The sequence below is a fragment of the Nelusetta ayraudi genome, unplaced genomic scaffold (genome assembly GCF_046127955.1).
Source record: "Nelusetta ayraudi isolate G7.1 ecotype Tasmania unplaced genomic scaffold, CSIRO-AGI_Nayr_v1 ptg000106l, whole genome shotgun sequence".
Lineage (NCBI taxonomy): Eukaryota > Metazoa > Chordata > Actinopteri > Tetraodontiformes > Monacanthidae > Nelusetta > Nelusetta ayraudi.
The window spans coordinates 1,750,858-1,777,619 of NW_027466156.1; the positions used below are offsets into that span (position 1 = coordinate 1,750,858).

The following is a 26,762-nucleotide window of genomic DNA, read 5'->3' on the forward strand; positions in this document are numbered from 1 at the left end:
TAATCTGCCAAATCTGCCGGCTGACATTTGGCACAACGTGAATGAAGGGATGATGGAGGGATGACGGAGGGGTAGAGGAGGATAGTGGAGGTGAGGCAGCAGGTGTCCAAGCGTCACTCAGTCTGTAACACACATACTTGAAGTTTGTTTTCTATCTATCTATCTATCTATCTATCTAGAGATCGATCGATCAATAGAGAGAGAGAGAGAGAGAGAGAGAGATGTTAAAAATTTAACATTTGTGCTAAAACACATAAAAAGATCAGCAGACAGCAGATTAAAAACAACAACAAAAGACCTAAAAACATGAGACAATTTACAAATATTAAGTAAAACTTCGTGCAAATGCTGTGAAATTCCAGCAATGTTCTAAAGTAGTGAGGACTGAGTGAGTGTGTGCGTGCGTGCATGAGTGTGTGCGTGCGTGCATGAGTGAGTGAGTGAGTGAGTGAGGGGAGGAGGGTGAAATTTAATTGGTTGTCCATTTTCATGCATCAGGTTAGGAGGATGACTGAACGTTGGTGATGACGTGTGTGTGCGTGTGTGCATGTGTCCTTGGGCGACAGGCTACAAAAGTGCGTCCAGCCGCCGAGGCAGCAACAGAAGTGGCCGGACTCAGAAACGGACGACAGAAGAAAAAAAAACTGCAGCAATAAGACGAAGAAGAGCGACGGGAGCGGGACGGAGTGGTGAGAAATTACCCGTTTTTTTTTAAGTTTTTATTTATTTTTTATTAATCCATTAATACTGTACATGCTCAAATTAAGACAGAACTTGAGAAAAATAAGATATTTTCTGACCAATTAAAATTGTGCTACTTTAATTAAGTTAGACAATAATTCTCTCACATATTACAAATATGAAATATATAAAAACAATACAAAGATTTGCATAATAAAAACATCAAGGCAGCAAAATCAAAGAATGTAGTAAAATTGTAGCAAATTCCTAACGTCATAAATTATTACTCCAATTTATGTAACTTGTAAAATATTTATAAGATACTTACACAAAAGATATCATACATTAATACAAGGCTTCCAGACAAGAAATCTATCATTGTTATTTCTACTAAATTTGCCTGTCATCTGTTCCTGTTTCAATGTTTGTGACAATGTCTTGCAGAACAATGTGTCCTGTGTGGCTATTGGCAGCTGTGGCGCTTGTGGGCGTTGCCCAAGGAGATGTCAGCCAGTGCTGGGAGCACCCGAGCTGCCAGGGGCTGAGCTCGCAGAGCAGCATCAAGGTGGCCATCGACACATTCTATTCCTTTTCTTTTCTTTTTAAGCTGTCAATCAATCTTTTTTAAATTTTATTCACTATCAATCTTTTATGATAATAATTATTGTCATAATCAATTAATACAAAATTGGTTTAAGGTTGTTTTTTTTTTTTAATTTTTAAAACATTTTTTCGATATATATTTTTTTTCAATGTGGAAATTCAATTAACTCATACAGTTTTGTCACGACTAACCTCCAAAACTCTTCCCCCCGTCAGGAGTGCATCCAACGCTGCCATGCCGACCTCACCGCAGAGACTCCCATCATCCCCGGCGAAGCCCACCTTCAGGCTCCGCCCCCGCCAGACCCTGCCTCCTCCTTCATCCTGGTCTCCTCCCCCCAGCAGGCCAAGCGCTCCTACTCCATGGAGCACTTCCGCTGGGGGAAGCCCGTGGGCCGCAAGCGCCGCCCGGTCAAGGTCTACACCTCCAACGGCGTGGAGGAGGAGTCGGCCGAGGTTTTCCCCGACGAGATGAAGAAGAGGCGGGAGCTGACCAATGAGCTGCTGGTGGCGGCGGCGGTTGCAGCAACAGCAGAGCAGCAGCAGCAGGAGGAAGAGGAGGAGGAGGAAGAGGAGAGGGAGGTGGTCCAGGAGGTCCGGGAAGTGATGGAGGAGGCGGAGCAGCAGCAACAGCTACAGCTCCAGCAGCGGCAGCAGCAGCAGGTTTTGGGCGACGCCCACCAGAAGAAGGACGGCCCCTACAAGATGAAGCACTTCCGCTGGAGCGGCCCACCGGCCACCAAGCGCTACGGCGGCTTCATGAAGAGCTGGGACGAGCGCAGCCAGCGGCCGCTGCTCACGCTCTTCAAGAACGTCATCAACAAGGACGCACAGCAGCAGTAGTGAGAGCGGCCGTCACTTTTTCCCTTTTTTTTTTGTAACACCACTGACAGACAGGAAGTAAGCTTGTTAGCAAATTCACAACCAGCAAAAAATTAAATAAAAATAAAATTTTAAAAATGGCAAAAAACTGCCAACGATGCCAGTGACTGGGAGGAGAGAGCAGCGTGAACGGTGAAGAGATGTTTTGATATTTATGAATTTGTGTAAATACATGTAAATGACATGAAACAATAAAGGTATTTGCAAGCAAGAGAGAGAAATAGAGAAGCTGCTTTCTGAAACCATGACAACACCCAACAGCACCCAGTTGGTCAGTTTCATCTCAGAGCACGGCTGACGACCAATAAAGCCATTGTTAAAACATTTTCAGCAACAAGACAAACAAACGAGTGAAAATCAAAGTGCAATGTTTTATTGGCCATGTGCAAGACAAGTGGGCGGGGTCTGTAGAGGAATTTTGCTAAACTCACACTTGGATCAGCTCACCTATCTAATTAACGCTAATCAGTCACATGACTCGGGAGATGGTGGGGGGTGAAAAGTGGGAAGTCTCTAGTACACACACAGGTCGGGGAACTTCATCTCGTACAGCGGCGTGGACCGTGGCGGCGAGTGTCCAGACGGAGACGGAGGTGGGCGGATGATCAGCTCGAACACCTGGTCCAGTTTGGACTGGAGCGACGACGCCTGGGTGGGTGGTGCAATACACAATCACACAAACAATCAAAAGAAATAAAATAAAATCCACTCAACTTTTACCGATCCACCTGCAGTTATTAAACTCCGTGAGATGCTGGCTGACGAGGTCAGAGGTCACTCACCCGGGCTCCACAGTGGGCGGCGATCTCCTCAAACGGCGCCGTCTGGAACCTCTCCACCAGCAGCAGCCGCCGCCGGCGCTCCTCCTCCTCCACACCGCCGCCGCGGTCCTCTGCACGCCAAGTCATGTGACATCAGTGTAAAAACTCATGAAGGTGAAGGAGTTTAAAATGTGGCTGAATTGTTTAGTTTGAAGTTTAATGACTGGGAGGAGGGCGGGAGAGGTCATGTGAACTTCTTTGTCACGTACCGATTGTGCTCTTTAACGTCTCAAAGGTGATCTGCTCCGTCTGGGGAGGCTGAGAGGGAGGAGCATCAGTCGGGGTGGATAGACAGACACACAGACAGGCAGGCAGGCAGGCAGGCAGACAGACAGACATACAGACCTTGTGTTTGTCAGGACAGCGCTCAGCGTCCATATCAATCTGCAGAGAGACGACGTCCCCGATACTCTTCCTCTTGGACAGACGGTCTTCGTCTGGAAGAGACAGACACTCACAGTGAGGAGCGACAACACGGTGTCATCGCTCACGTTTCAGGATCATTTCCAGGCAGCAAAAAAAAAATAACCACAAGTCAAGGCACAAGTCAACACTGTGGATGAGGTGAGGGAATGGGAGGGGCTCACCTGTTAGCTGAGGTGTGTATGGCGTGTTCAGGCGCTCCAGGTGTGCACCGTAGCCACTCCCTGCCAGGGCCTCGCTCATCGCCAATTGGCTGAAGAGGAGGGCCTCGCCCACTTTCAGTTCACCTTCCAGCAGACTGAAGAAAACCAGTCAGTCAGTCAGCCAGTCAGTCAGTCAACTAGTCAGTCAGTCAGTGCGTCAACAAGTCAATCAGTGAGTCAATCAGGCAACCAGTCAGCCAGTCAGCCAATCAACTAGCCAGTCAGTCAGTGAGTCAGTCAACTACTCAGTCAGTGAGTCAGGCAGCTAGTCATTCAGTGAGTCATTCAGTCAACTAGTCAGTCAGTCAACTAGCCAGTCAGTCAGTCAACTACTCAGTCAGTCAGTCAGTCAGTCAACTAATTAGTCAGTCAGTCAGTCAGTCGGAAAACTGCAGGAATTTCTGGCATCATCTCTAACCTGGGCGAGTCACAGAAAGCATCCTCCGGCAGCAGGTAGGGGGCGTCGGCCCTTCGACTCTCTATCACCTAGAAAAGAAAATCACAGACAAGAAGGGTTTAAGTTGGGCGGAGCCGGGCGTTGTCGAGGCCCGGCTCCACTCACTTTGCAGCGTCCTCACCAGCGTGACGTGCTGCTGCAGTGAAGGGGGCGGGCCCAGCTGTGACAGCACGCCCAGGAAGGCGGCGCACACGGCGTGGATCCCGCAGCGGTTGAGTGCCGACAAGCACTCATGGACCGACAGCGCCAGCTCCTGCAACAATCAATCAGGGGAGGAGGTACAGTGAGGGCGGAAGAGTTAGCGGCAAACGCACATCGAAGCAATCGAGCGCTCTGCCATAATATGGGGAGAGGTGGCGGGGGCGGGGCCTCCGAACCTGCAGGGCGAGGGCCAATCGGATGAGGTCCACCAGCACCTCCTCGCTGGACAGCTCCACGCCCAGGACGGCCAACAGCGTGAACAGAGCCTGGTAGTGGTCCCGCCCACTGCTCTCCTCCTTGCAGGTGAGGTAGACATGTCTGTAGAGACGCTGGGCGTGCTGCACACACACATGCACACACACACACACACACAAACACAAGGGCGTCACGACTTGGAGACGCTTTATGATGTGTGCGATGTGAAAAATGTGTCTCACCTTTCTGATGAATAAGTTGTCCTGCCGGGAGCTCCGGTCCTCCTTCAGCTGCAGAACCGACATGTCAAAGGTCTCACTGTCGGGAGGGGGGGGGGGCAAGATAAGAGGATACAGTGAAGCAGACAGACAGACGAAAGGACAGGACATCATACAGACTGGCAATTAGGTCTGCGGAGAGGATAATTGGGACTAACATCCCATCTATCCACAATTTGTACCTGTCCAGAACAAAGAAACGTGCAAGTAACATCACCGCAGACCCCTCACACCCAGGACACCGACTTTTCAAACTCCTCCCCTCTGGTTACAGAGCGCTGTACGCCAAAACCAGCAGACGCCGGCTGAGTTTCTTCCCCCAGGCTGTTGCTCTGATGAACTCACATCACTAACAGAGACTCAGAGCAATTACTGGGCAATAACCATCCTTCCACTTCACCTGCTTACATTGCTCATACTGTACTACTGTTTACCTGTTAACATTGCTGTTTACATTACATTACATTACAGTACTCATATTGCACTACACTGAACATTTCCACCTCGACTTTTCTTTTCTTTTTACGTTTCTTTTTATTTTACTGTCACAGGGTATACACATGGAGACTTGTATATATTATTTTATATTTAGGTATATTTAGACAGACTTGTATATATTTTATATTAAGGTATTTTTAGGTATATGTGCACATTTAACGAATACTTGCATATCTATATACAGTATATATATTTTATTTATATATACTATGTAGACTTGTATATAGATCCTTATTTTACTCCTCCACTGAGTTGCACACTGTTTATAGTTTATTTATGCTTCCGGTTGAACATTGTTTACTACTTTTTACTTAATCTGTAGTTTGTTTTTGTTTTTTTGTTTTGTTTACCTAAGTAGTGGGATAGAGAAAAAACAGAGTCAAATTCCTTGTTTGGCATGCACAAACTTGGCCAGTAAAGCTGATTCTGATTCTGATCAGACAGGCAGACAGACAGACAGACAGACAGACAGTGGAAGGTTTCACTGTCGGGGGACACAAAAAGCAAAGAGGACGCAGTGAAGCACGTCTGCCACTAGGTGGCAGCAGATCCCCATTCACTGGAAAAACCACAAGGGAACTGACCTGGCGGTGGCGGCGGTGACCCTGGTGGCGTTGCGGCGGCGGTCCAGGAGCGAGGTGAGGATGGCGAGCACCAGCAGGCGGATCTCGGGGTCCTCCATCAGCGTGAAGGACAGCAGCGGCTCCAGGAAGGAGGAGGGCAGCGCCGTCAGCAGGTTGGTGCTGTCATAGCGCTCTGACACCTGAGGGGTAGAGAGAGATGAAGAGACAGAGAGAGAGTGGGGTCACGTGGGTCAATCACCCCCCTCTCTCTCACCCTCCCTCCCCTGAGGACTCACCTGGAGGAGGGACTTAAGGAGCATCACCTGGATCATCCTGCTGCCCTCCAGACTGACGGAAGGAAAAAAACAAAACAAAAAAAGTCAGCATAAACACAAGTTTATCCAAGATTTTTTGTCCTTTTTTTGTTAAGGTAAAAAAATATTTCAAGAAAAAACAATTTCTTTTCGAAGGTGATCAGTCAGTGATACCCAGCGTTGGGCGACCCCAGAGCTGGGTAGATCCCTGGAACTGGTATCTTCCCCATGATGAACAGCATGACCTCTGACCTCTGGTAGACAGGCAGCGTGTTGGCAAAGGATCCTGTGGTGCGGGGGGGAACACGTCTTTTTATTATATATTTTTTTTTTTTTAAAAAGAAGCCGGCTGGCAACTATTAAACTAAAACGTGGGCGTGGCTGCCGACCAATGGTCTTGATGACAGCGTCCTGCAGCGTCTGTTCCTCCGCCGAGGTGGTCTTGCACTTGGCAGCATTGTCGTAGTAGCCTGTCAGCTGGTAGTCGACACTCTGACGCAGCTGTCGCAGCAAGGTGTTGAACACCTCCAGCACCGTGGGGCCTGGAAAACAGAGGGGGCACAAGTGTTAGGGAGGAGGAGGAAGGAAAAAATAAAGAAGAAAGAACAAGGAAGAAATATGATGGAAGCAGGAGGAAGAAAAAAGGGAGAAAGAAGAAAAAAGAAGGGAGAAAAATGAAGAAGAAGAAGGGAGAAAGAAGAAAGAAAGAACATAGAACAAAATAAAGAAGAACGGTAACAATGGAAGTAGAAGAAAGAGAGAAGAAGAAGGAAGAAACGTGATGGAAGAAGACGGGAGAAGGAAGAAAAAAGGAAGAACAAAAGAAGGAAGGAAGACAGGAAGAAAGAATGGAGAAGAAGGAAGAAAGAAGGAAGAAGAAATAAAATAGAAAGGAGGAAGAAAGAAAGAAGAACAAAAGAAGAAAGCACAAAAGAATGAAAGAAAGAAGAAAAGAAAGGACGAAAGGAAGAAAGGAAGAAAGGAAGAAGGAGAAGAGAAGAACTGACCCACGGATCCGGAAGCCTCTATGACGGCGGCCTCGGACAGGACCTCAACAATCCCGGCCCGGACGGAGGCCGGACTGCGGCTGTTGGCGTCCAAGTGGCCCAGCAGCTGCTGGATCACCAGGTGAGAGTGCTGCGACTAGTGGCAGACGACAGAACAGCAGGTGAGGCGAGGGAGCAGCTGGACAGCAGGCTGGTGCACTGTTACAGGTACCTGCTCACCTGGATGGAGTACATGATGATCTGGAAGCACTGGACAGCAAAACTCCGTCCCTCCCACAGACTGTGGCTGTCCAGGTGCCTGGAAACACGCATTGGGAAAAACAGTACACCTATGGTGGATCTGAAGAGACATCTAGAACTGTCAGAAGCTGTGTTTCCATTGCCCCTAGAATTGCGCAACACCTAAACATCATACTAAAAAACTGGTCATGGAAACACCTAAACTTCAAAAAAAACTCTCAAATATTGCTAAAAGGTTTTTACACTCTCATGAGGTGGTTTTCCAGTCGTATCGAGAGAGAGGTATATTGCAAAAGTGTCATGGAAACACTTTTTTCGCATTTACACATCAGACGCAATATTTTTTCCAAGTAATCAAAGAGAAAAATATAACAACCATTCTTAACAGCTATCAAACATAGACAAATGTAAAAAAAAACAAAAAAAAAAACAACAAAAGCAAGCGTAATTTTCATAATTCTCGCAGGACAAGATTTTACAAGAATTATGGCTTGTGCGCTTCGCACCATTCAATGGAAACACCTGAAAATGGCAATTGTACTTTGTCGAAATTTTAGAATTATGGCTTTTATTTTGCAAGAAACTGTAATGGAAACGCAGCTCGTGACACCGCTTAATGCTGTCTGTGCTAATTAGCGGAAATTCTGAAATCCCCCATCATGCTCCAGGTGAATGGAAACACGCATTGGAAAACAGCACACTTGTCACGTGATTGCATCTCACACTGTCAGAGCTACGATGCTAACATTGTTGATGCTAATTAGCAGAAATTCTGAAATCCCCTGCCTGAAAACACATGTGGAAAAGAACACACGTGGTGGATCAGCAACATTTAGCCCCGTCAGAGATCCCAATGCTAATGCTGTTTGAAATTCCCATCATGCTCCAGGTGAATGAAACACAGCAGCAACATTTACCACTGTCAGACCTATCGAGGCTAATGCTGTCGATGCTAATTCGTGGAAATTCTAAAATCCCCCATTATGCAGCAGGTGAATGAAAACGGCACCCCTGTCACATGAAGACGTCTAGCACTGTCAGAGATACGGACAATAATGCTGTCAATGCTAATTAGCGTAGATTCCCGGTGTTCCAGGTGCGTCTTACATCAGCACAGGTTTTATGGCATTGTTGATGTGTCCGTACGCAGCTCGGCCCAGCAGCTCCCTGAAACACACCTCGGTCTGCTCCGCCGGGGACTCACTACACAGACACACAGACACACACACACACACACACACACACACACACACACACACACTATTAGAGCTTGAAAACCTCCTCACAGACTGTACCTCCGCCTCCCCTTTGCCCTCGCACCTGTCAATCTCTGCGCGCCGCTGCAGATTGACCAGCAGGGCGGGGACAATCTGCTCCATGTGTCTGGGTTCCCAGATGTTGACCTGCAGCTCGTCGTCCACCGTCTTGCGGACCACACCCTGGAGACCACGGATCCCCGACACGCGGATCCTGGGGAGAGAGCGTGAGGGGGGAGGGGTCAAGAGGTCGAGTCAGAGCTAGAATCCAGAAACGTGCGTTAAGCAGAAAAAAAAGTCCAGGACTCACTGGTTCTGGATGTCGAGGTCATCGTGCTCCGAGTGACACATCTGGCTGAAGCGAGACACAAAGAAGTCGTAGCTGCGATGGTACGACGGCGTGTCCTCCTCGATGTTGGCGAACTTCACAAACTGCAGAGCCAGAGAACAAGACACACTAGAGCAGGCACGTCGGCATAGAGGTGGAAGTCCAAGTTGAGGTTGCGGATGATGCGGCCAAGGGGGAAGAGGTAATAGACGAAGAGGAGGGGCCCAAGGACTGAGCCCTGGGGGACCCCCTGGGTGACTGCGGAGAGTGTGGATGTGTGACCGGAGAGGGAGACAAACTGTTGTTGGTTAACCCATAACCCTAACCCTAAAACCTTATGAATGCTTTAGTTTCCCTGCGTTCTCGCATTTTCTGACACAGTGATGATGATGATGATGATGATGATGATGATGATGATATCCTGACGAATAACATATTTCTAAATTACTTTTAATAACTGTAATTTTAAAAAAAAAGCTGTTTTTAATTTGTTTTTATTTTCAGTGTTTAAAGAGTCACTTTAACAAAGAGGACTTCAAAGACTTATTTCTCGTGATGCTTTTGTTCATTTTCAATTCACATTAAAGCTCCATCTGCTCCTGCTCTGGCCCCTCTATCAAATTTTAGACCTTTTAAAAACCCATTGTGGCCCACCAGTCAAAAAGTTTGCCCACCCCTGCACTAGAGTTTATACACACAACATCTCTTCATCATCATCATCATTATTGCAATTATTGGAAGGAATATGTTGATTCTGGATCCAAAAAACAGCCGTTCAAAAATATATCAAATCAACAACAAAAAATAAGAAAACCCATACAAATTAAACTCCACCCACCTCCTCCAACTGTTTATCTTTAAAGTGCACCGATTGGTTGGTTTACATGCTGACTGAATGAAGATTAATAAAAAAAAAAAAGCTTACAGCCTCAGCAGTGAATGACAGTTTTATCAAGGATAAATTTAGTTTAAGTGTGTGTGTGTGCGTGCATGCATGCATGCATGCTTGCGTAAAGCAGATTAAAGAGAATGTAAATGAATGACCATAACCATAATCCCACTGCTGCTACATCCAGGAGATAAAGGCAGGGTTGACACGCTGACCTGGCAGCAACATGTAATGCCTGACCACCTAAAACATGTCTGTGTGTGTGTGTGTGTGTGTGTGTGTGTGTGTGTGTGTGTGTGTGTGTGTGTGTGTGTGTGTTTGTGAGCGTTCCTCACAGAGTTGGTGGCCAGGATGTGCAGGTGCGGCTTGTTGTCGGCCTCCAGCAGCAGCCGCAGTGTGCTGAGGAAACTCTCCACCAGCAGGTTGATGCTCTGGCAGTGGCACGCCAGCAGCAGCTGCTCCATGGCCTCCAGGGCGATGCACACGTACCTGCACGTACGACACGCGTTAGCTGTGCGTGTGTGTGTGCGTGTGTGTGTGTTTGCACATTGTGGGTCGCTGACCCGTAGCGGTGACGGTTGAGCTCCCGGGTCAGACGCTCCGACAGGTAGGCAGCGATGCGGTCCAGCTTCTCCGGAGCTGAGAGAGCGAAGAAGGTCAGCTTCTCCATGTTGGCTTTCACCAGCCCATCCTACACACACACACACACACACACACACACACACACACACGCACACACGCACACACGCACAAACACACACACAACATTATTCTGTTCATTCCATTCCATTCAATTCCATAAGCGTGTGTGTCTATGTATTGCAGTCTCGTATTTAGCCATTATGAGGGCTCCTTTAGACATTTGAGGAAAGCTGAGTTTTGGTTCTCACAGTGCCAGCGTGAATTTTTTTTTTAGGGTGAAGTCAAGTCAATTCATTACACACATCACACACACCTCGGGGTCCTCGGGGAAAATGTTGTCCACCAGCCGTTTGTAGCGCGGCCGCAACGCCCAGCAGCAGCCGCACAGACCTGCAGGGGGCAGCAGAGGGTAAAAAAGAAACAAACAACAAAAAACATGTTCATAGTTCATAACAGTCAATAAATCCCGGCAAGCCACTATGATAAATGTTTGGATTGGTTACTGCTGTTTGGAGCTCATCTCAGGGGATGCTCAGTACATCCTGTGGCTGTTTCACATTAAGAGGCCTGAATTAGGGTCAAGTGACACGCAACTTAAAATGTATTGAATTCTGAAAAAGTGGAGAGAATTATAATTTGGAGAAAAAAACAGGATGTCATTCAATTTTCTTTCCTCTTTCAGAGAGATGTATGTATTTTCGAAATAAAAGCATGTTTCAGATAAATGTCTAAAGCCATATGAGGGTGGGATGGGGTGGGGGTGTGGCGTGGCGTGGCGTGGATTTGATGTCCTTCCTGTTTTCATTCCACTACATGTTCGCTGTAATAGGTTTGGAGAGATTAAATGAGACATGGGATCTACTGACGCTTCTGCCAAGTCATAACTCACACACACACACACACACACACACACACACACACACACACACACACACACACACACACACACACACAGACACACACACACGCACACGCACAAAAACAATACTACATCCTAAACGCTAATCCCACGGTGGCTGGTAGTTGCGTAACGTGTTTATATTGTGGTGGGCAGAGATGCAGGTTTGATCCTGGGGACGACACGTGCGACAGGAGAGAAGCAGCGGAAAGGAATTGATGAATCCATCGTGACAAATCAGTTTGACTTCTCTGAATTCATGGATTTGTTTCGTTGGAGAGACATCTTAAAACATAATATCAAATGACATAATTTTTTTTTTTAAACAGTGTTGAAATAATTACTGATTTTTTTTTTTTTTTTTTATCTTTTGCCAGGAACAAAAAAAAACAATGTATTTTTTTTTGGTATAAACTAAAAGATTTACTTGTTACCTTATTGAGGACCAATTTGAATATTAACATTTTTATTCATATTGATGGCTATGTTGATTATTTCTATTTTCCTCAATAATCTATCAATTAATTGAACGCAACACCCATTAAAACTTAAAGTGAACATTAATATTGGCTAAAACTCACAACAAATAAACTTTGAATTGCACAAATGTTCAATCATTCATTCAGTCATTCATTCATTTATCTTACAGAATAGCATGCAAGCGGAAAAACTACCATAATATATTAAAGAATATTATTAAAAAAAAAACAAAAAAAAAAACAATTCTCACCATACATGAAGTCGCTTCCTTCGGCTCACATCCACTCTGTCACTTCGCACACACAAATACACACACACACATTTGTGGTTAATCCCACATACATACGCTCACTCACACACACACACGCACACACTAAACCCGCCTCCTGTCATGCAGCCCCCTCACGTCCTGTCGACTTCCTGCTCCCACATTCAGCCTCTGATCAGACGTCGTTTGTCGCCACAGAAACACATTTAACAGGGTGCAGTTTTAAAATGTACACTTGTTTTCAGCCCTGAAAGTAAGTGTGTGTGTGTGTGTGTGTGTGTGTGTGTGTGTGTGTGTGTGTGTGTGTGTGTGTGTGTGTGTGTGTGTGTGACGCAGAGAGCGAGAGAGCCATGTGCAGCAGCTCAGCTCTCTCTAATCTGCTCTGGATTTATTTATCATTCCAGCAGAAACAGAGGGGGTAAGAAAAAAAATGGAGAAAAAAATGAAAACATATTAGGGACCTGCGGAGTGCCGACAGGCTGAAAACACACAAAACGGCGCGTGGCGACGACAGGAAGCGGCGCTGTGGCTAATCGCATTACAGCTCAGGCAGTCATGTGAGCGCCAGGTTTCGTTTATTAATTCATCCGTTACGACATCTCGCCTTTTGTCTCTTCCAAATCAGCTTCTAAGACGCTAATTTAAGAGCAGATAATTACAGTTAGAATGTAATATGCTAATATTTGCCATTACAGGAGGCGTGGAATCAATTGTAAACCTCCAGGTTGAAGAATTGGAAGTTTTCTTGTCAATTATCTCAGCTGCTGATTCAATTATATATCACAGAGGTTCTCAATTTGTCTTATTAAATCTCTGTAAATAGAAATTAACCCTGAAAAACACCTCTAAACCACAACATTGAACTACAGATGCAATAAAACACTTATTTAAACATTTATTTCTAACACTTGATAACACTAGATATTTTAATCATTTGTAAATATCTAAAGGCTCTAATCTAAAGGCTTTGCAAATGTTGACCCTGTGAAGCTAACTGATAGTTTATTCATCACTTTTCATCTGAGAATGTCTGAACTGTAAGAGAAACTTCTTTGTACTGAAGTTTAAGCGCTAAACCTTTGAGTATATATAAAGTTCTGATCATATTGTTTAATCACCCACTTTAAATACAATCTTACAAGCGTCAGGGTTTTCAAACCAATAATCTCATTGTGACTCAAGATGTTTTTTGTCAACATGTAAACAAGAGTTGAGAACACCAAGGGGAAAGTTTAGGAATGGTAATTTTTCTCGCCAAACTACACATGTGCCTGGAGATCCCATGTTGTTTGAGGGATATTTCTATGAAAAATTTATATTTTTATTTATTTTTCATTTACTCTTTTTAATTCTGTACATGCTGCTGCAACTATGCAAATTTCCCCAATGTTGGATAAATGAAGACATTCTTATTGTCTTATTAATCAGAAACGACCAATCGGGAGCCTCCTCTCTAGTTACCTGCAGCTGACTGATGGTCCAGAACGGAGCAGCAGTCCTGCAGGAGCCTCCGAGGGGCCTCGGACACCGTGGACATGACGGCGGGCCTGGGCAGCGACACGCCCCGGGGCATGCTGGGTAGACTGGGCAGCCCGGGCAGGCTGGGCATGGTGAGGCCTCGCGGTAAACTGGGCGGGTTGACGGCTCTGGGCAGCGAGCCCAGCATGGCCGGCACGGTGGGGAACCTCGGCAGAGTCCCCGGCATCTTCTCATGGGACGGCAGGTGGATGCAGGTGGACCTGGAGGAGGAAGCAGAGGAGGAGAGGATGGAGGAGGTGAAATGAGAAGAAAGAGCAGAACTGAAGAAAGCTGAGAGGTTTTTGGCTGCTGGCTGCACCTCCTGCCTGCACACATTCCTCTGAACCTTAACCCCTTCAGCTCCACCTCCTTCCTTCCACCCAGCTGCTCCATCAGCTACAGGCAGACCCAGGCGGCAGCACTTCTCCACTAAAAGAGCGCCAGCTGCCGGCAAGGGTCATTATACGACTTCTGATGAAGAGCTGCTGGGTAGCGGCTGAAATAGCTGGCAGGGATCCGCTCCGACAACAGTCACTTGACCGACTGCATACGTGCTCAATTTAAATGAACGCTGACTCAACGTAAAGGCCCCGCCTCCTTTGAAAAAGTATTAAAGCTGCTAATTTTTCCATCAATTATGATGATTTCTATCTTGTCCAGTTTGGATTATTGCCAAATAAATAAACAAATCATTAGAATTTAGGTGAAATGTTCTGCAGTCGGGTCAAATTGCAAAAACAGAACAAAAATAACATGTGGAAAAAGTCAACAATAAATTTCATCCAGAGAGACACACACACATGCACACACACACCTACCTGCTGGAGTCCAGTTTTGTGCTGCTCTCCCTCTGCTGCTGCTGCTGCTGCTGCTGCTGCTTCCCCGCCAGCCTCAGCTTACATAACCTCCACACAGCGCCCACTGGCACTGCCGCTCGGATCAATAATCGATGGACGGGATTGATCTTACAGCTCCGACATCATGCCAGTCACATGTCACAGCAGCAACTTCCTGCCTTATAATTCACAGACACATCTATTCACACACACACACACACACACACAGTCAGGGCTTCAGAGGACTTGAAATAAAGTGGCCCCCACGTGTTTCCCACCATCCCACTACTGTGTGATGATGCACTGCTCCCGCTGCCGCTCTTCAGCCTCAGCGTTACATCACCTGCATGGACGACGGTCACCTGCAGGGAGGCGCAGCACTTCCTGTCTTCAGACACCATGTGATCACAAGGCTACTGGGGACTGACTGGCTGTCAGTGACTTGTCTACGCACCGCTCAGTTGTTAGCTCAGGAAAGATGGGACATAATAAAGATAATAATAATAATAATGGATTGGATTCATATAGTGCTTTTCAAGGCATCCAAAGCGCTTTACATTGAACCCATTTTTCATTCACACTGCATTCACACTGGTAGTGGTAAGCTACACGTGTAACCACAGCTGCCCTGGAGGCAACACGTGCACGTCCGGTTGTTATAATGTAAGAATCATAACTTGGAGAAAAATTCTCCCTCTGTGCAAGATGAGACCTTTATGCAAGAGACAATTAAATAACAGGAAATGTAAGTTTTAATAATAAAAAATAAATAAATCATGACAAGGTTTCCCCCTGCTGGCCGTTTGTGAGAATGCAGCAACATCAAACTTGACCACAGTCCCTACGGTCCCTGGTTTCTCTTTTAACACAAGGCTTTGTCGAAGGGGGTAAAAAAAATATGAATTGAAAAAAATGTGACAATTGAAACAAAACTTAAACTTTTTATCATAGATATCCTCCAAACGCTACAGTGACTGAGTTAGTTCCATCGGCTCAAACAGTAGAAAGTCAATCATGAGGTCAGAGGTCAAGTGAGTCCCCCTCAGTTTCTTTGCCGACCCCCGCCAAACCCCCTACAAACAGTCCATGCAGCTCTGCCTCCAGCTCCGGCAGGTGTGTGGAGCCAGGCACGCAAACACCGGGCACCTCTCCCAACGTCCTCCACCAGGGGAGTCGGCCTGCCTGCAGTGCGGCGTTGTGGGCGTCGCGGGCTCGGGCAGCGATAGGCGCCGACGGACTGAGGAAGGAGTCGGCCTCGGTCGCCGTGACAACGGAAAGGGGCGGGGCATCTAAGGGGGCACGTACAGCGGAAACACAGAACAACGTGTCAACAGATGTCAGAGCCAGAAATCACAATCCTATTGACAAGTGTGAGCATGTTAACTACAGGTTAGGAGGCCAGAGTTGTGTGTGTGTGTGTACCCCTGAGTAGCTCCAGCTGTGTGCGTGTGTGAGCCAGCACAGCCTCCGTCCTCTCCTCCTGCCTCCTCTGAAGATCTCCTCTCTGCAGCTCTGACAGGAGCAGCAGCTGCACCTCCTCATGGAGGCGCTCACACTCCTCACGGGACACCCGGGTCGACTGTGACACACACACACACACACACACACACACACACACACACACACACACACACAAAGGCTGTAGAACCGGAAGCTTTTCAAGTACTTAATCAGACGTCTATTGGGCTGCCCGAGTCTCTTACCCGATGTAGAGCAACGTACTTCTCCACCTGTCCCTTAAGCTCCGCCCTGCGGCTGTCCGTCAAACCCTTCTGGCCAATCCAGAAATGCCCAACAGGCGGCGCCTTGGCTGCTCGTCGCCTCTGCAGAAAGTGGCGCACCTGCAAATCACCAGATAGACCCTGTTTAATATATGTGTGTGTGTTTTGTGTGTGTGATGTTGCTGGGTTGTGTGTGTGTGTGTGTGTACCGCTCTCTGCAGCGTCCTGGCGGCGTGCTGCTGCGTGTGCATCTCCCTCAGTGCGTGTCTGAGGGTGTCCCTGTAGCGCCGCCTCTCTCTGAAGCCTCGCCAGCCGCTCTGGATGCGCACGGCGGCACGGCGCTCGCACTCCTGCAGGTACGACTGCACCTGGTCTGCACGCACACATACACATACACACACACACACACACACGCGCAAATACACCTTTAGTGCCTTTATAACTCTTCAGTGCAGAGATGAAAGCAGATATCAGGTTGACAGATTTATTGTTTTTTGTTTGCGTGTGTGTGTGTGTGTGTGTGTGTGTGTGTGTGTGTGTGTGTGTGTGTGTGTGTGTGTGCATACCGGGAGGCAGCAGCTGCAGGAACTCTCTCTGTTTCTGATGGAACTCCCTCCTCGCTTGCTGACGCCTCAAACACACCTACAAACAAACAAGGCAATCAGAGTCAAATATTCATGTCACATAAAACAACACAACGCACACACGCGCACACACACACACAAAAAAAATAGAAACAGCTGTCTGATGTGTGTCAGCGTGTCTCCATCACCTGATACTTGAGCTCCTCCTCCCATTTCTCTGCCTCACTCTGCTGCTGCTGCTGTTTCCTACGAGCTCTGACACACGCAGACACACACATAGTTAATGACAAAGCTTCCTACATCATCATCATCATCATCATCATCATCATCATCATCATCACAGACAAGTAGGAGGTGGGGGAGGAGGAGGCCACCTGTATCTTCTCTGCAGTGTGCTAACGGCTCTGCTCAGACTTTTCACTCGGCGTCTGGTCCGATACGACCGCCAGGCCGCCTGGATCACGCACGCCGCCCACACATGCTCAGCTGATGCCTGAGGCGGGGGGGAGTAGGAGACAAGGAGGACAAAGAGGTCAGAGGTCCACCTGCACTGTGCTGACTCCTCCCCATTTTTGTCCAAAGAAGGGGCGGGACAAGATGCGAGAAAAAGGAGGCGGGGAACAGACCTGAGAGGGACTCCAGGTCTTTCTGTCGGATTGGATGAAAATGATCAGCTGATCCAGGTCCTGGTCAAAGCCCTGCCCCCTCCAGTCTTTATCCAATAAGCTGTCAAGGCCTGAGAAAATAGTGGGACTTGCACTTCAAACTTAAAAAAAAAAAAGAAATCTTAAAATGAAACCTCACCTGACAGGTCTTACTGGACACTCTGAGCATGTGCAAGAAGAGTAATGCAGCAAAAAACAGGCTGATGGGAAATTCAAAGAGGGGTGTGTGTGTGTGTGTGTGTGTGTGTGTGTGTGTGTGTGTGTGTGTGTGTGTTTGAGCGCCGACCTCTGAAGCTCTGGAGGAGGCCATGGACCCGCAGTTCCTGCTGATCCGCCATGAGCAGGATCAGCCGCACAGAGGCCACGCCCACCCCCGGGTCAGCGCTGACGGCCAACTGGCTGACAGCTTCATTGAGGAGCAGGTGGATGGAGTCGTCATTGAGCGCCAAGACAAAGCCGCTGCAGATTTTAGTGAGAAAAAAAATGTGTGTTCATTTGTGTGACTCACACTTTTCTTCATCTAAGGCGCGTAAGTGTGTGTGTGTGTGTGTGTGTGTGTGTGAGTGTTACCTGCTGGATGTGCAGACCTGAGTCCACAGCTGTACACAGAGCAGCGACACAGCAGCGTCCTCACTGGTCTGGATGTGTTCATAGTGGATGGAGCTGAGGACTGGAGATGGACGGACGGGTAAACAGGTGAGAAAAGCTACCACCACGCCATTCACTGAGGACCACGATCAATAAACCAATCAGCAGCCTGATCAATGAGTCCAGGAGGTGACTGACCCTGCGCCGTCAGCCGAGTGTGAGTTCTCAACATCCAGCCAACTGAATCCATCAGTTTCCTGAAGAGAGACGCACACTGACAAACACACACTTTGACGTCAGACAGCAGAAATCTTCAATATACATTGATGCTCTTGTTTTTAAAGAAAGAGTGACACACCTCAGCTTGCCTCATAAGCTGACTGGCCAATGACAGGAGGCCGTCCATGACCGACGGCAGGAAGAGCTGGTGGAAGGCCTCCGACTGCTCCCCAGGTTCCACACCCACACAGCAGGAACTGGACATCACGGAAAAAAAAGAAAAGAAAGAAAGAAAAATACACATAATCTAAAGAAATCTTAAAAACCACAGTGTTCCCAAAATAAAGCAGTCATCTTTATAATTTTCAAAAGGTCAAATGTTTTACATCTGAAGATTTCATTAATTATCTTGAATTCCACCAAAACTCAAACTGCATTAGAATGAAAATCAAAATGTGATTGCATAAATTATATATGATACAGACACTTTGTGTGTGTCTCTTAATTCACTCCAAATGTCACCTCTATTTTGTAGCCTTGATGGAAAAATTACTTCCCATATCCTGCACTGTCATTTCAAGCACACAGTACCTGAGCAGCTGGGCGAGCGTGGCGGCGGCGCCCAAGCTTCCGCGCAGCTTCCTGGAATCCTGGGTGAGGAGGTGGACGCAGCGACTCAGGACACCACTCAGATACAGCTGGGACTTGACGCCGGTCAGCACACCGTGGTGCGTGTGCACCGCCGCCGTGGTCAGGGCCTCTGGCAGATACAGAGAGGGTTCACACCAGATTCACAAGTTCATCACAAACGGGTTTCTGATAACCTTAACCTCATAAAAGATGTTTGAGATGTAGTCTGATGGTGGTGATTGTACAGTTTTGAGTGTCATGGCTGCTGTTCTCACTGTTCAAGCCGTCGTTCAGCAGAGTCATCTTCTGCTCCAGGCTCAGAGTCTCATCCTCCAGCTGCCTCTTCAGCGCCGCCACCACCTCCACCTCGTCCACCTCCTCGGCCTCCCTCCTCATAACAGACTGGGCCCTGAACTATCCTCCTGTTTCAACCAATAAATGTCATATAGTAAGCCAGCTGTTACGACAGATTCTCAAAACTAGGGTTCATAGTGTTTGATTAGCCAGTGTGTTAGCACGTCCTCACCTGTCACAACTACTTCCCATCAACAGCGAAATGCTCCTTCAATTAAACTTGCAGTCAATCTTTAGTTTAACTTGTTTATGTTCATTCGAGTATTGGGTTCACGTGTGTTCTGAGACGCTACACGAAGAAGTGGCGTCTCCTAGCAGGAACAGCTAACAGCACGGTGCGACGACGCGCTTCCGTTTCTAGGGTAACGTGACGTCATTAATGTGCGACATTGCAGCCCCGCGCCAGTCCTGTGCGCGTTATTATTTTTATTTTATTTTATTTTTATTACATTTTATGTTCAGTCAAGAACGCAAAATGAAGAGAAATACATTAGGTGGGTGAATTACAAATTGTACAAGTAATAACAAAAATAAAATATACTCATATATTTGCAATGAATCAATGTGCGTATCATGATTGTTAAATTGCTTAAATATTGAACAAACTGTTGGCATGTGATATATTGAGATTGCGTGCATTTAAATTTCCATTCATTGCAAAATTGCGAAAAATTATTAAAAGGTTATCCTGGTACCCCAAATCTCTAAATGGGCTGTGCGTAGCTTCAGCCTCTGGGTGGCACTGCAGAGCTGAATATGTTTAAATCATTCCTGTAAAAACACGTTGCGTATAGATTAACGGGCTCAACTGTTTGTGCTGATTGGTTTTTAAATGATTTTTTTTTATTTACAACAAATTCAATCAACCTTTCAGATAATACATTTAGAAAAAACTTAAGACAATCTTTAAGTCAGTTTCACACAGATCTCCTTGCGCCTGTGACTAAACAAATTTAGGGGGTTACGCATTAATTTGGGGTACAAAAGAAATTCAGTTAATCAAAGCTGTCTCATCTTTTATTTTTTGTGATAATTCATCCGAATGAATTAACTCACGTGTTTATTTTTGTCGCTCACAATCTCATCACGACTCACGAGAGCCAAATAACTCGACATTAGGATTCATCACGTGACAGTCCATAGTTAACCGGCCCTCGGTTAGTAACGTTCTGACAGCAAAGTAATGCTCATAGTAACGCACAGAGGCGGTGTGTGTGTGTGTGTGTGTGTGTGTGTGTGTGTGTGTGTGTGTGTGTGTGTGTGTGTGTGTGTGTGTGTGTGTTGCAGCTGCTGCAGCCCTCGTGCACAGCGCCCCCCACTCTCTCTATCCGGTGGTGCGCCTGCGTGCTGGAACACACCGACGGACCGTGCGCTGCCTGGACCGGCGGCAGGGGAGGGAGCGAAAGAGAGAGAACAGGAGAGAGAGGGAAAGGGGGGGCACGGGGGCTGCCGTGAACTTCACGGTACCGGGGAACGAGGAACCGTATCAGGACAGCGGTGACGTGATGTGATGCGATGCGATGCCGCGCGGGATCACGGTAACGTAAGAACATCAGTAGCAGAAGGAGGTCCGTCGAGGCTGAGCCCGAGGAGGATGCAGCAGTGACCGGGCGGATCAGTACCGGCGGCGGCAGCGGAACATATCCGGTCCGGCGCGCGGCGCGAGGAGCCTGGGCAGCCCCCGGAGCGAGGAGGAGATCCGATGTAAAGCCGCGGGGATGGACGGGTAGGCAGGGAGGAGGCGCGAGGAGCATCCCACTGCACACAGAGGAGGAGAGAGCGCAAAGAGGAGGAGAAGGAGAGGAGGGAGGCGCCAGGCGGAGGAGCAGCGCGAGGAGGGAGGAGGAGGAGGAGGAGGAGGAGGATGAATCCGGCGGATGGAGGAGGAGAAACGGGCCCGGACGGCCTGGCCACCGCAGGTAGGGCGCGTGCGTGAGCGCGTGCGTGTTCGTGCGTGCGTGTGATGGGGGCGGGGGGTCGAGAATAGGGTGTGTGACTGTGGTGGTGGGGGGATCCTGCATGCGTGTGCACGCGCCCGCGCTCGTGTGTAGTAGGAGCTGCTGTCGCCATGATGCCACCACATCCGCCCATTGACTCGGAGAGCGTGCGTGAGAGAGTGTGCGCGCGCGCGATCCCGCACGCTCTGAATATGTAAGCTGTGTGCGCGCGCGTGCGTGTTAGCACCCCCACCCCACCGTCAAACGGCACCGGTGGGGGGTTGTAGGGGTTCCTACCGAGGAGGATTGTGGGAAAAAAGGGGGGAAAAAAGGCCTGGCTCCCATTCCCATCTATTACGCGTGCGTGTGCACACGCTGGTGATGTGATGTAATGTAGCTGATGGGCACTATAAGGGGTGTGTGTGTAGGGGGGTTGGGTGGGTGGGGGTACGGCGTGGTCACATGACACTTCCATGTATCCATTCATTCCTGCAGACATAGTGCGCTCCCTTTCTCTCCCCCCCTTCCCTCACCCCCCCCCCCCCCCAAAAGCATCGACACCCCCTGAAACGCTGCGCTCTGATTGGTTGGCTGCGGTCAATTAAAAAAAGAGAAAAATAAAAGGGAAAAGAATCACAGCAACATCGCGGCTCCATCAGAGCTCGCTGGCGGAAAGATGCCTCAGCGGCGGCTGCGACGGCAGTCACCAAGGAACGTATGGGGCTGAGGGTGAGCGAGGGTCGTTCGAGCCCATCAAGGAAGCCTCAGGCATCATCCAGCCTTCGGAATCAGAATAAAATAAAAATATCCCCGCTCGACAACGAGCTAGTTGTCGTCAAGTTTGCATAACTTTGACGTTGACGCTCATCACAAGTAGATTCTCATCAATTTTACCTTGTGAGTGAGAGCCGCCCTCGACCCCTCCCCCCCGATCCCGCCCACCTGAGCCGCTAACAACGCCGATTTTAGGTTTAGCCCAACTATGAAAAAAATAAAATAAAATAAAAAAAAATCAAACCCCGACAACACACTGGGTCTCCATGACGGTAGCAGATTTACGTCAGGCAGCGTAATTTTCCCCGGCAAAACGAGTTCCCAGCATTAAGCTGCTCTGGCTTGGGAATTACGCCGTCTGTGATCGCTACTCCCGAGGAAGAGGGGGGAAAAAAAGTTTTCATAAGCTGAAATAAATCAAAAGACATTGGGGCGGCCTGTAAATCTGCAGGCCTGTGATTCTGCCGCAGCTCAGTCGGGGTTTTAAATATTAAATATAGAAATTGGAACAAGAGCTAAACACTCAAGTGGAAGGAGAGAAAATAAATAAATAAAAGGCCAGAGGAGGCGAGAGCTCAGCGACCTGCGCGCGCGTACACACACACACACACACACACGCAGGCACGCACACACACATTTGAAGACACTTATACCGTGAGAATGTCCACCGAGTGACGGAGGTTTGGTGAGATGAGAGTGGACAGAAATGACAGTGCTTGCGACAGCAGAAACGCCAGGGTAACAGGAAGTGGAGGCTGTTGGAGTTGTTGGAGAGTGGCGGCGGGTCGCGGTGTCAGGGGTCAGACATGGGGGGGCGGAGCAAAGGGGCCGGCCAACCAGGGGCCTGCGTGGCAAAGCTGAACGTTGGACTCTGGGGCTGAAAACTGCAAGTCAGCTCAGAGCATTTAAACAGAACTGGACCAGACCAGAATGGACTAGACTGGACCAGACTAGGATGGACTAAACCAGACCAGACTCAACTGGACCAAGCTATACTAAACCAGATCAGACTGGACCAAGCTGGACTACACCAGACTGGACCGGGCTGGGCTGGACCAGGCTGGACCAGGCTGTACTAAACCAGATCAGACTGGACCAAGCTGGACTACACCAGACTGGACCGGGCTGAGCTGGACCGAATTAGACCAGACCAGACTGGTCTAGACTAGACCGGACTGGACGAGGCTGGACTAGACCAGGTTGGACTTGACCAGACTGAACTAGATCAGACCTGACTGGAGTAGATCAGACCTGGCTAGACCGGACCAGGCTGTACTAGACCAGAACGGACTGGACTAGACTAGACTGACCTAGACCAGACTGAAACGAACTTGACCAGACTGGACTAGACCAGACGAGACTGGATTGAACTAGACTGGACTGAACTAGACCAGACTGGACTGGACTGGATCAGACCGGACTAACTGCTCCTAGATGCAGTTCTTCCACAGCATTTTATTTAGAAATTCAAGGCCTCTCTCATAGCGGTGCAGCTAGTTACGTTTCACTCTGAAATTTGATGGCCTGAATTGTTCTGGTGAACAACCAGAGTTCTCCCAGGACTCTGACAAAACCTCTCTCCTGTGAACTAGCAGGATGGACTCAGTCCATCCAGTCAGGCCCAGTTGCCTTCTACTGAATCACAGTAGGTTGACCATTATTGTGAAAGAGGCCAGTTGGATTTAACGATAAAATAAAAGGCTTGAATTTGAGTGTTTTCTTACTGTGAAGTTACCAGTTTGCGGCTCCACTGCCGAGTATCTGAAGGTGTTTCATGCACAACTATCAGACTGTTTGTCATGTTTTGAATGCTAAACATGAAGTGTTTGGGATTGACTCTTTCAATCTGGAAATGACTGTCAAAATATGGATGATTCACACAGCAGCTGCAAAGTCATGTATGTGTGTATTTCTGTCATGAGTACATTTGTTTTAGGGGGAGAAAAGATAATGATCAAACTGTGATGATGATGACGATGACGATGACGATGACGATGATGATGATGAAGACGAATCGTCATCGAAGGGTTGTATTTACCCGGCGGGCTCGGGCGGTTTCAGAGTGACATTCGCCTCAGTCAGAGGACGCCATGGCAGCAAGACGCATTCATTAGTGTTTTTTTCTTCTTAGTTGTGTAACCGCTCTGATGTGTCCTGACAGAACTGACGGCAAGTTTCTCTGAAGGCTTTTCATCTGCTCTGCGCCGCAGCTATTTTAGGCCTCATACTGACTCGCTCTGCGTCCGTGTGTGTGTGTGTGTGTGTGTGTGTGTGTGTGTGTGTGAGTGAGTGAGAGCAAGAGAGAGTGAGACACGGGGCTTTATCACAATGGAAATCCCTCCCCTAATTCCCAGCAGCCCCGGCCGGTCCGGACTGACAGCTGGACCCGGATGAGTCGGACGGCTGACGGACGGCTGATTGCGGATCAATGACCATCCTGATTGGCTGCTCAGATAAGCTGAAAAGCACCGTCTGAGGGTGTAGGGTGGGTGGGTGGTGGTGGGGGTGATCCGCATACAGACGGCGCCACCGCCGCCGTGTCATCATGTTTACACAGCAGCGCCGCCGTCGGCTCATTAAGCGACCGCCAGGGCCGTTAGCGCATTTGATTTATGAACGGCGACTCAGCCCAGCCGGGTGGGGAGAGCGGGAGGGGCCACTAAGAGGAGGGGGCGTGGTCATTCTGCGGACTCAAATCAGAAAAGAAAGCAGCCCTGTCCAACTCCTTTCGTGCTTTTTTTGTCCCCTCAAAAAAGTCCTCTGTGATGCTAAAGGTCACACAGGTCACGCTCTGATTGTTTACCGTGGAGCCGCAGCGTGACCACAGATAGATTTATATAAAAAAAAGAAATAGAAAAAAAATAGGCTGAATGCCAGCATGGTGTGATAATCCATCACCGGGTCGACGCCAAACAATTAGTCTCGATTGAACGGTGGATCTGGGCCCTGCGGCGCCACACGGTGGTGGTTCCAGGAGGGAGAGAGAGACAGACGGACTGACGGACGGACGCTTCGACTTCCTCTCACAGTGTCTGATCGGCTCCGCATCTCTCGCACTGTCACCGCCGTCCGGGCTGCTGCTGCTGCTGCTGCTGCTGCTGTTAATGTGAGATGTTTAATGCCCTGCGTGTGTGTGTGTGTGTGTGTGTGTGTGGGTGTGTGTGTGTGTGTGTGTGTGTTGGATTAGCCTCCTCCCGCTGTGCAGGATGATCTGACACACACACGGGAGGCCTGTATATCTGTCTGCAACACACACACACACACACACACACACACACACACACACACACACACACACACACACACACACACAGCTGCAGGAGTCAGCTTTTTAATTGAAATGTCTGTCATTTTGTTTTTTGTTTTTTTGTTTTTTTGTGATGGGTTAGAAATGGCTTGCTGCTGTTTGTTGGTCCAAAGGCAAATAAATAAATAAACAAACAAACAAACAGATACAGGCTGACGTCTGTTCCCAAAACTGATCTGTGTCAACAACAGGAAAAGATGAGGGGGGGGGGGGGGGTGGTTGGGTTCCATGATCCGGCTGGAACTGGATCTCCACAGCTCCCAGAGCCAGACTGAGGGGTTGTTGGAGCCAAATTAGCAGCAGCAGCGGCGGCGCTACCAACAGCCAAGCTAGCCAACATCCAATCACATCAGAGCGTCCAACCCCTGTGGCGAGGCTTTGAAAACGTTTCCAAAATGATCTGATCTAAAAAAAAATGTTTTGCCTCGTCATGCACACACTCACACACGCAACCCAGCTAGCAAACCAGCCCAGTTCCACCGCTGCTGTCACTTCAGTTCGCCGCTCTTCCACTGAGTGACAGCTTGAGACGGGAGGGGGGGGGGTCGTTTTGTCCGACCCGGCGAGGCCCAAAAACACTGCTGACTGGATGAGACGCAGAATGATGCTCACCCTGAAGTTCTACATTGTGTGTCTGAAAGCAGGAAGTTTAACATGCTCTCTCTCTCTCTCTCTCTCTCTCTCTCTCTCTCTCACTCTTTCTCTCTCTCTCTCTCTCTCACTCTTCTCTCTCTCTCTCTCTCTCTCTCTCTCTCTCTCTCTCTCTCTCTCCTCTCTCTCTCTCTCTCTCTCTCTCGCTCAGGTTCTGGTAAAGCGGACCCCGTGCGGGCGGTCGACGTGCTGACGGTGCTCAGAGAGAAAGTGGCCTTCGTCTCAGGTAAACCCCCCCTAACCCTCCCCCACACCCCGGTGACCTCCACCTCCAGTCTGACCGCAATCTTCTGCTCCCCCCACTCCCCCACCTCTCTCTCTCCCTCTCTCTCTCTCTCTCTCTCTCACTCTCTCAGGTGGGCGGGACAAGCGGGGCGGGCCCATCCTGACCTTCCCCGCCCGCACCAACCACGATCGAATAAAGCAGGAGGACCTGAGCCGCCTGGTCACCTACCTGTCGGCCATCCCCAGCGAGGACGTGCGCGCCCGCGGCTTCACGGTGGTAGTGGACATGCGCGGCAGCAAGTGGGACAGCGTCAAGCCGGTGCTGCGCACGCTGCAAGAGTCTTTCTCGGCCAGCATCCACACGGCGCTGCTCATCAAGCCCGACACTTTCTGGCAGAAGCACAAGACCAACCTGGGCAGCGCCAAGCTCAGCTTCGAGGTACCGCTGCGCTGCAACCATAGGATTGTGACAACTTTTATATTATTTATATTGGATTTTATGCCATTTCAAAGTGCTACACAGAACAGGGAAATAATTGGAAAGAATTAATGCAATTTTAAAAAGTTGCCAAGGTCAATAGATAGTTAAAAAAACAAACAGAAAAATGGTGAGCTCGGTGATTAAA

At 48.5% G+C, this 26,762-nt stretch overlaps 4 protein-coding genes across 6 annotated transcripts in view; 2 read left to right on the forward strand and 2 right to left on the reverse strand.

Annotated features, from left to right (window-relative positions):
- The first annotated feature begins 549 nt into the window (after positions 1 to 549).
- Positions 550 to 2,296, forward strand: LOC142903128 (pro-opiomelanocortin-like). Its single transcript, XM_076048608.1, has 3 exons — positions 550 to 689; positions 1,126 to 1,246; positions 1,501 to 2,296. The coding sequence occupies exons 2-3, from the start codon at positions 1,130 to 1,132 to the stop codon at positions 2,125 to 2,127; spliced, it is 744 nt and encodes a 247-aa protein (XP_075904723.1). The 5' UTR covers positions 550 to 689; positions 1,126 to 1,129; the 3' UTR covers positions 2,128 to 2,296.
- A 116-nt stretch (positions 2,297 to 2,412) lies between these two features.
- Positions 2,413 to 13,881, reverse strand: LOC142903126 (protein EFR3 homolog B-like). Its single transcript, XM_076048606.1, has 22 exons — positions 13,589 to 13,881; positions 10,795 to 10,871; positions 10,403 to 10,530; positions 10,175 to 10,328; positions 8,933 to 9,054; positions 8,687 to 8,836; positions 8,474 to 8,569; positions 7,346 to 7,424; positions 7,127 to 7,262; positions 6,509 to 6,661; positions 6,294 to 6,405; positions 6,102 to 6,153; positions 5,827 to 6,005; positions 4,709 to 4,784; positions 4,448 to 4,609; positions 4,192 to 4,323; positions 4,032 to 4,099; positions 3,575 to 3,708; positions 3,333 to 3,424; positions 3,197 to 3,245; positions 2,949 to 3,058; positions 2,413 to 2,814 (listed from the first exon to the last, which is right to left on the reverse strand). The coding sequence occupies exons 1-22, from the start codon at positions 13,830 to 13,832 to the stop codon at positions 2,680 to 2,682; spliced, it is 2,640 nt and encodes an 879-aa protein (XP_075904721.1). The 5' UTR covers positions 13,833 to 13,881; the 3' UTR covers positions 2,413 to 2,679.
- Positions 13,882 to 15,211: 1,330 nt separating this feature from the next.
- On the reverse strand, positions 15,212 to 19,658 carry iqcb1 (IQ motif containing B1). Its single transcript, XM_076048568.1, has 15 exons — positions 19,415 to 19,658; positions 19,164 to 19,310; positions 18,850 to 19,018; positions 18,398 to 18,515; positions 18,238 to 18,313; positions 18,022 to 18,121; positions 17,738 to 17,910; positions 17,413 to 17,522; positions 17,161 to 17,279; positions 16,975 to 17,041; positions 16,769 to 16,844; positions 16,412 to 16,575; positions 16,185 to 16,322; positions 15,904 to 16,060; positions 15,212 to 15,770 (listed from the first exon to the last, which is right to left on the reverse strand). The coding sequence occupies exons 2-15, from the start codon at positions 19,282 to 19,284 to the stop codon at positions 15,502 to 15,504; spliced, it is 1,857 nt and encodes a 618-aa protein (XP_075904683.1). The 5' UTR covers positions 19,285 to 19,310; positions 19,415 to 19,658; the 3' UTR covers positions 15,212 to 15,501.
- Positions 19,659 to 20,531: 873 nt separating this feature from the next.
- LOC142903110 (kalirin-like) overlaps positions 20,532 to 26,762 on the forward strand; it is a 31,700-nt gene continuing 25,469 nt past the window's right edge. For 2 of the 3 annotated variants that reach the window (XM_076048566.1, XM_076048567.1), the window contains exons 1-3: positions 20,720 to 21,161; positions 26,063 to 26,137; positions 26,268 to 26,575. In XM_076048566.1, coding sequence (XP_075904681.1) covers positions 21,107 to 21,161; positions 26,063 to 26,137; positions 26,268 to 26,575 — 438 coding nt within the window. In that variant the 5' untranslated portion in view covers positions 20,720 to 21,106. Of the gene's footprint in view, positions 21,162 to 26,062; positions 26,138 to 26,267; positions 26,576 to 26,762 lie in introns of all 3 variants that reach the window. The other variant, XR_012929192.1, reaches the window with a different exon arrangement.

Bases quoted from the DNA above. Each gene is read 5' to 3' on its own strand.
- LOC142903128 (XM_076048608.1), top strand. From the start codon at position 1,130: ATGTGTCCTGTGTGGCTATTGGCAGCTGTGGCGCTTGTGGGCGTTGCC. The intron at 1,247-1,500 runs GTGGCCATCGAC...TCCCCCCGTCAG, and splicing joins GCTCGCAGAGCAGCATCAAG to GAGTGCATCCAACGCTGCCA.
- LOC142903126 (XM_076048606.1), bottom strand. From the start codon at position 13,832: ATGCCGGGGACTCTGCCGAGGTTCCCCACCGTGCCGGCCATGCTGGGC. The intron at 6,406-6,508 runs GTCGGCAGCCAC...CCCGCACCACAG, and splicing joins CGCTGTCATCAAGACCATTG to GATCCTTTGCCAACACGCTG. The intron at 4,100-4,191 runs GTGAGGACGCTG...TTTCTTTTCTAG, and splicing joins TGCAGCAGCACGTCACGCTG to GTGATAGAGAGTCGAAGGGC.
- iqcb1 (XM_076048568.1), bottom strand. From the start codon at position 19,284: ATGAGGAGGGAGGCCGAGGAGGTGGACGAGGTGGAGGTGGTGGCGGCG. The intron at 19,019-19,163 runs GTGAGAACAGCA...TGTATCTGCCAG, and splicing joins GCTGAACGACGGCTTGAACA to AGGCCCTGACCACGGCGGCG. The intron at 17,523-17,737 runs GTCGGCGCTCAA...CTATTTTCTCAG, and splicing joins CCTCCTCCAGAGCTTCAGAG to GCCTTGACAGCTTATTGGAT.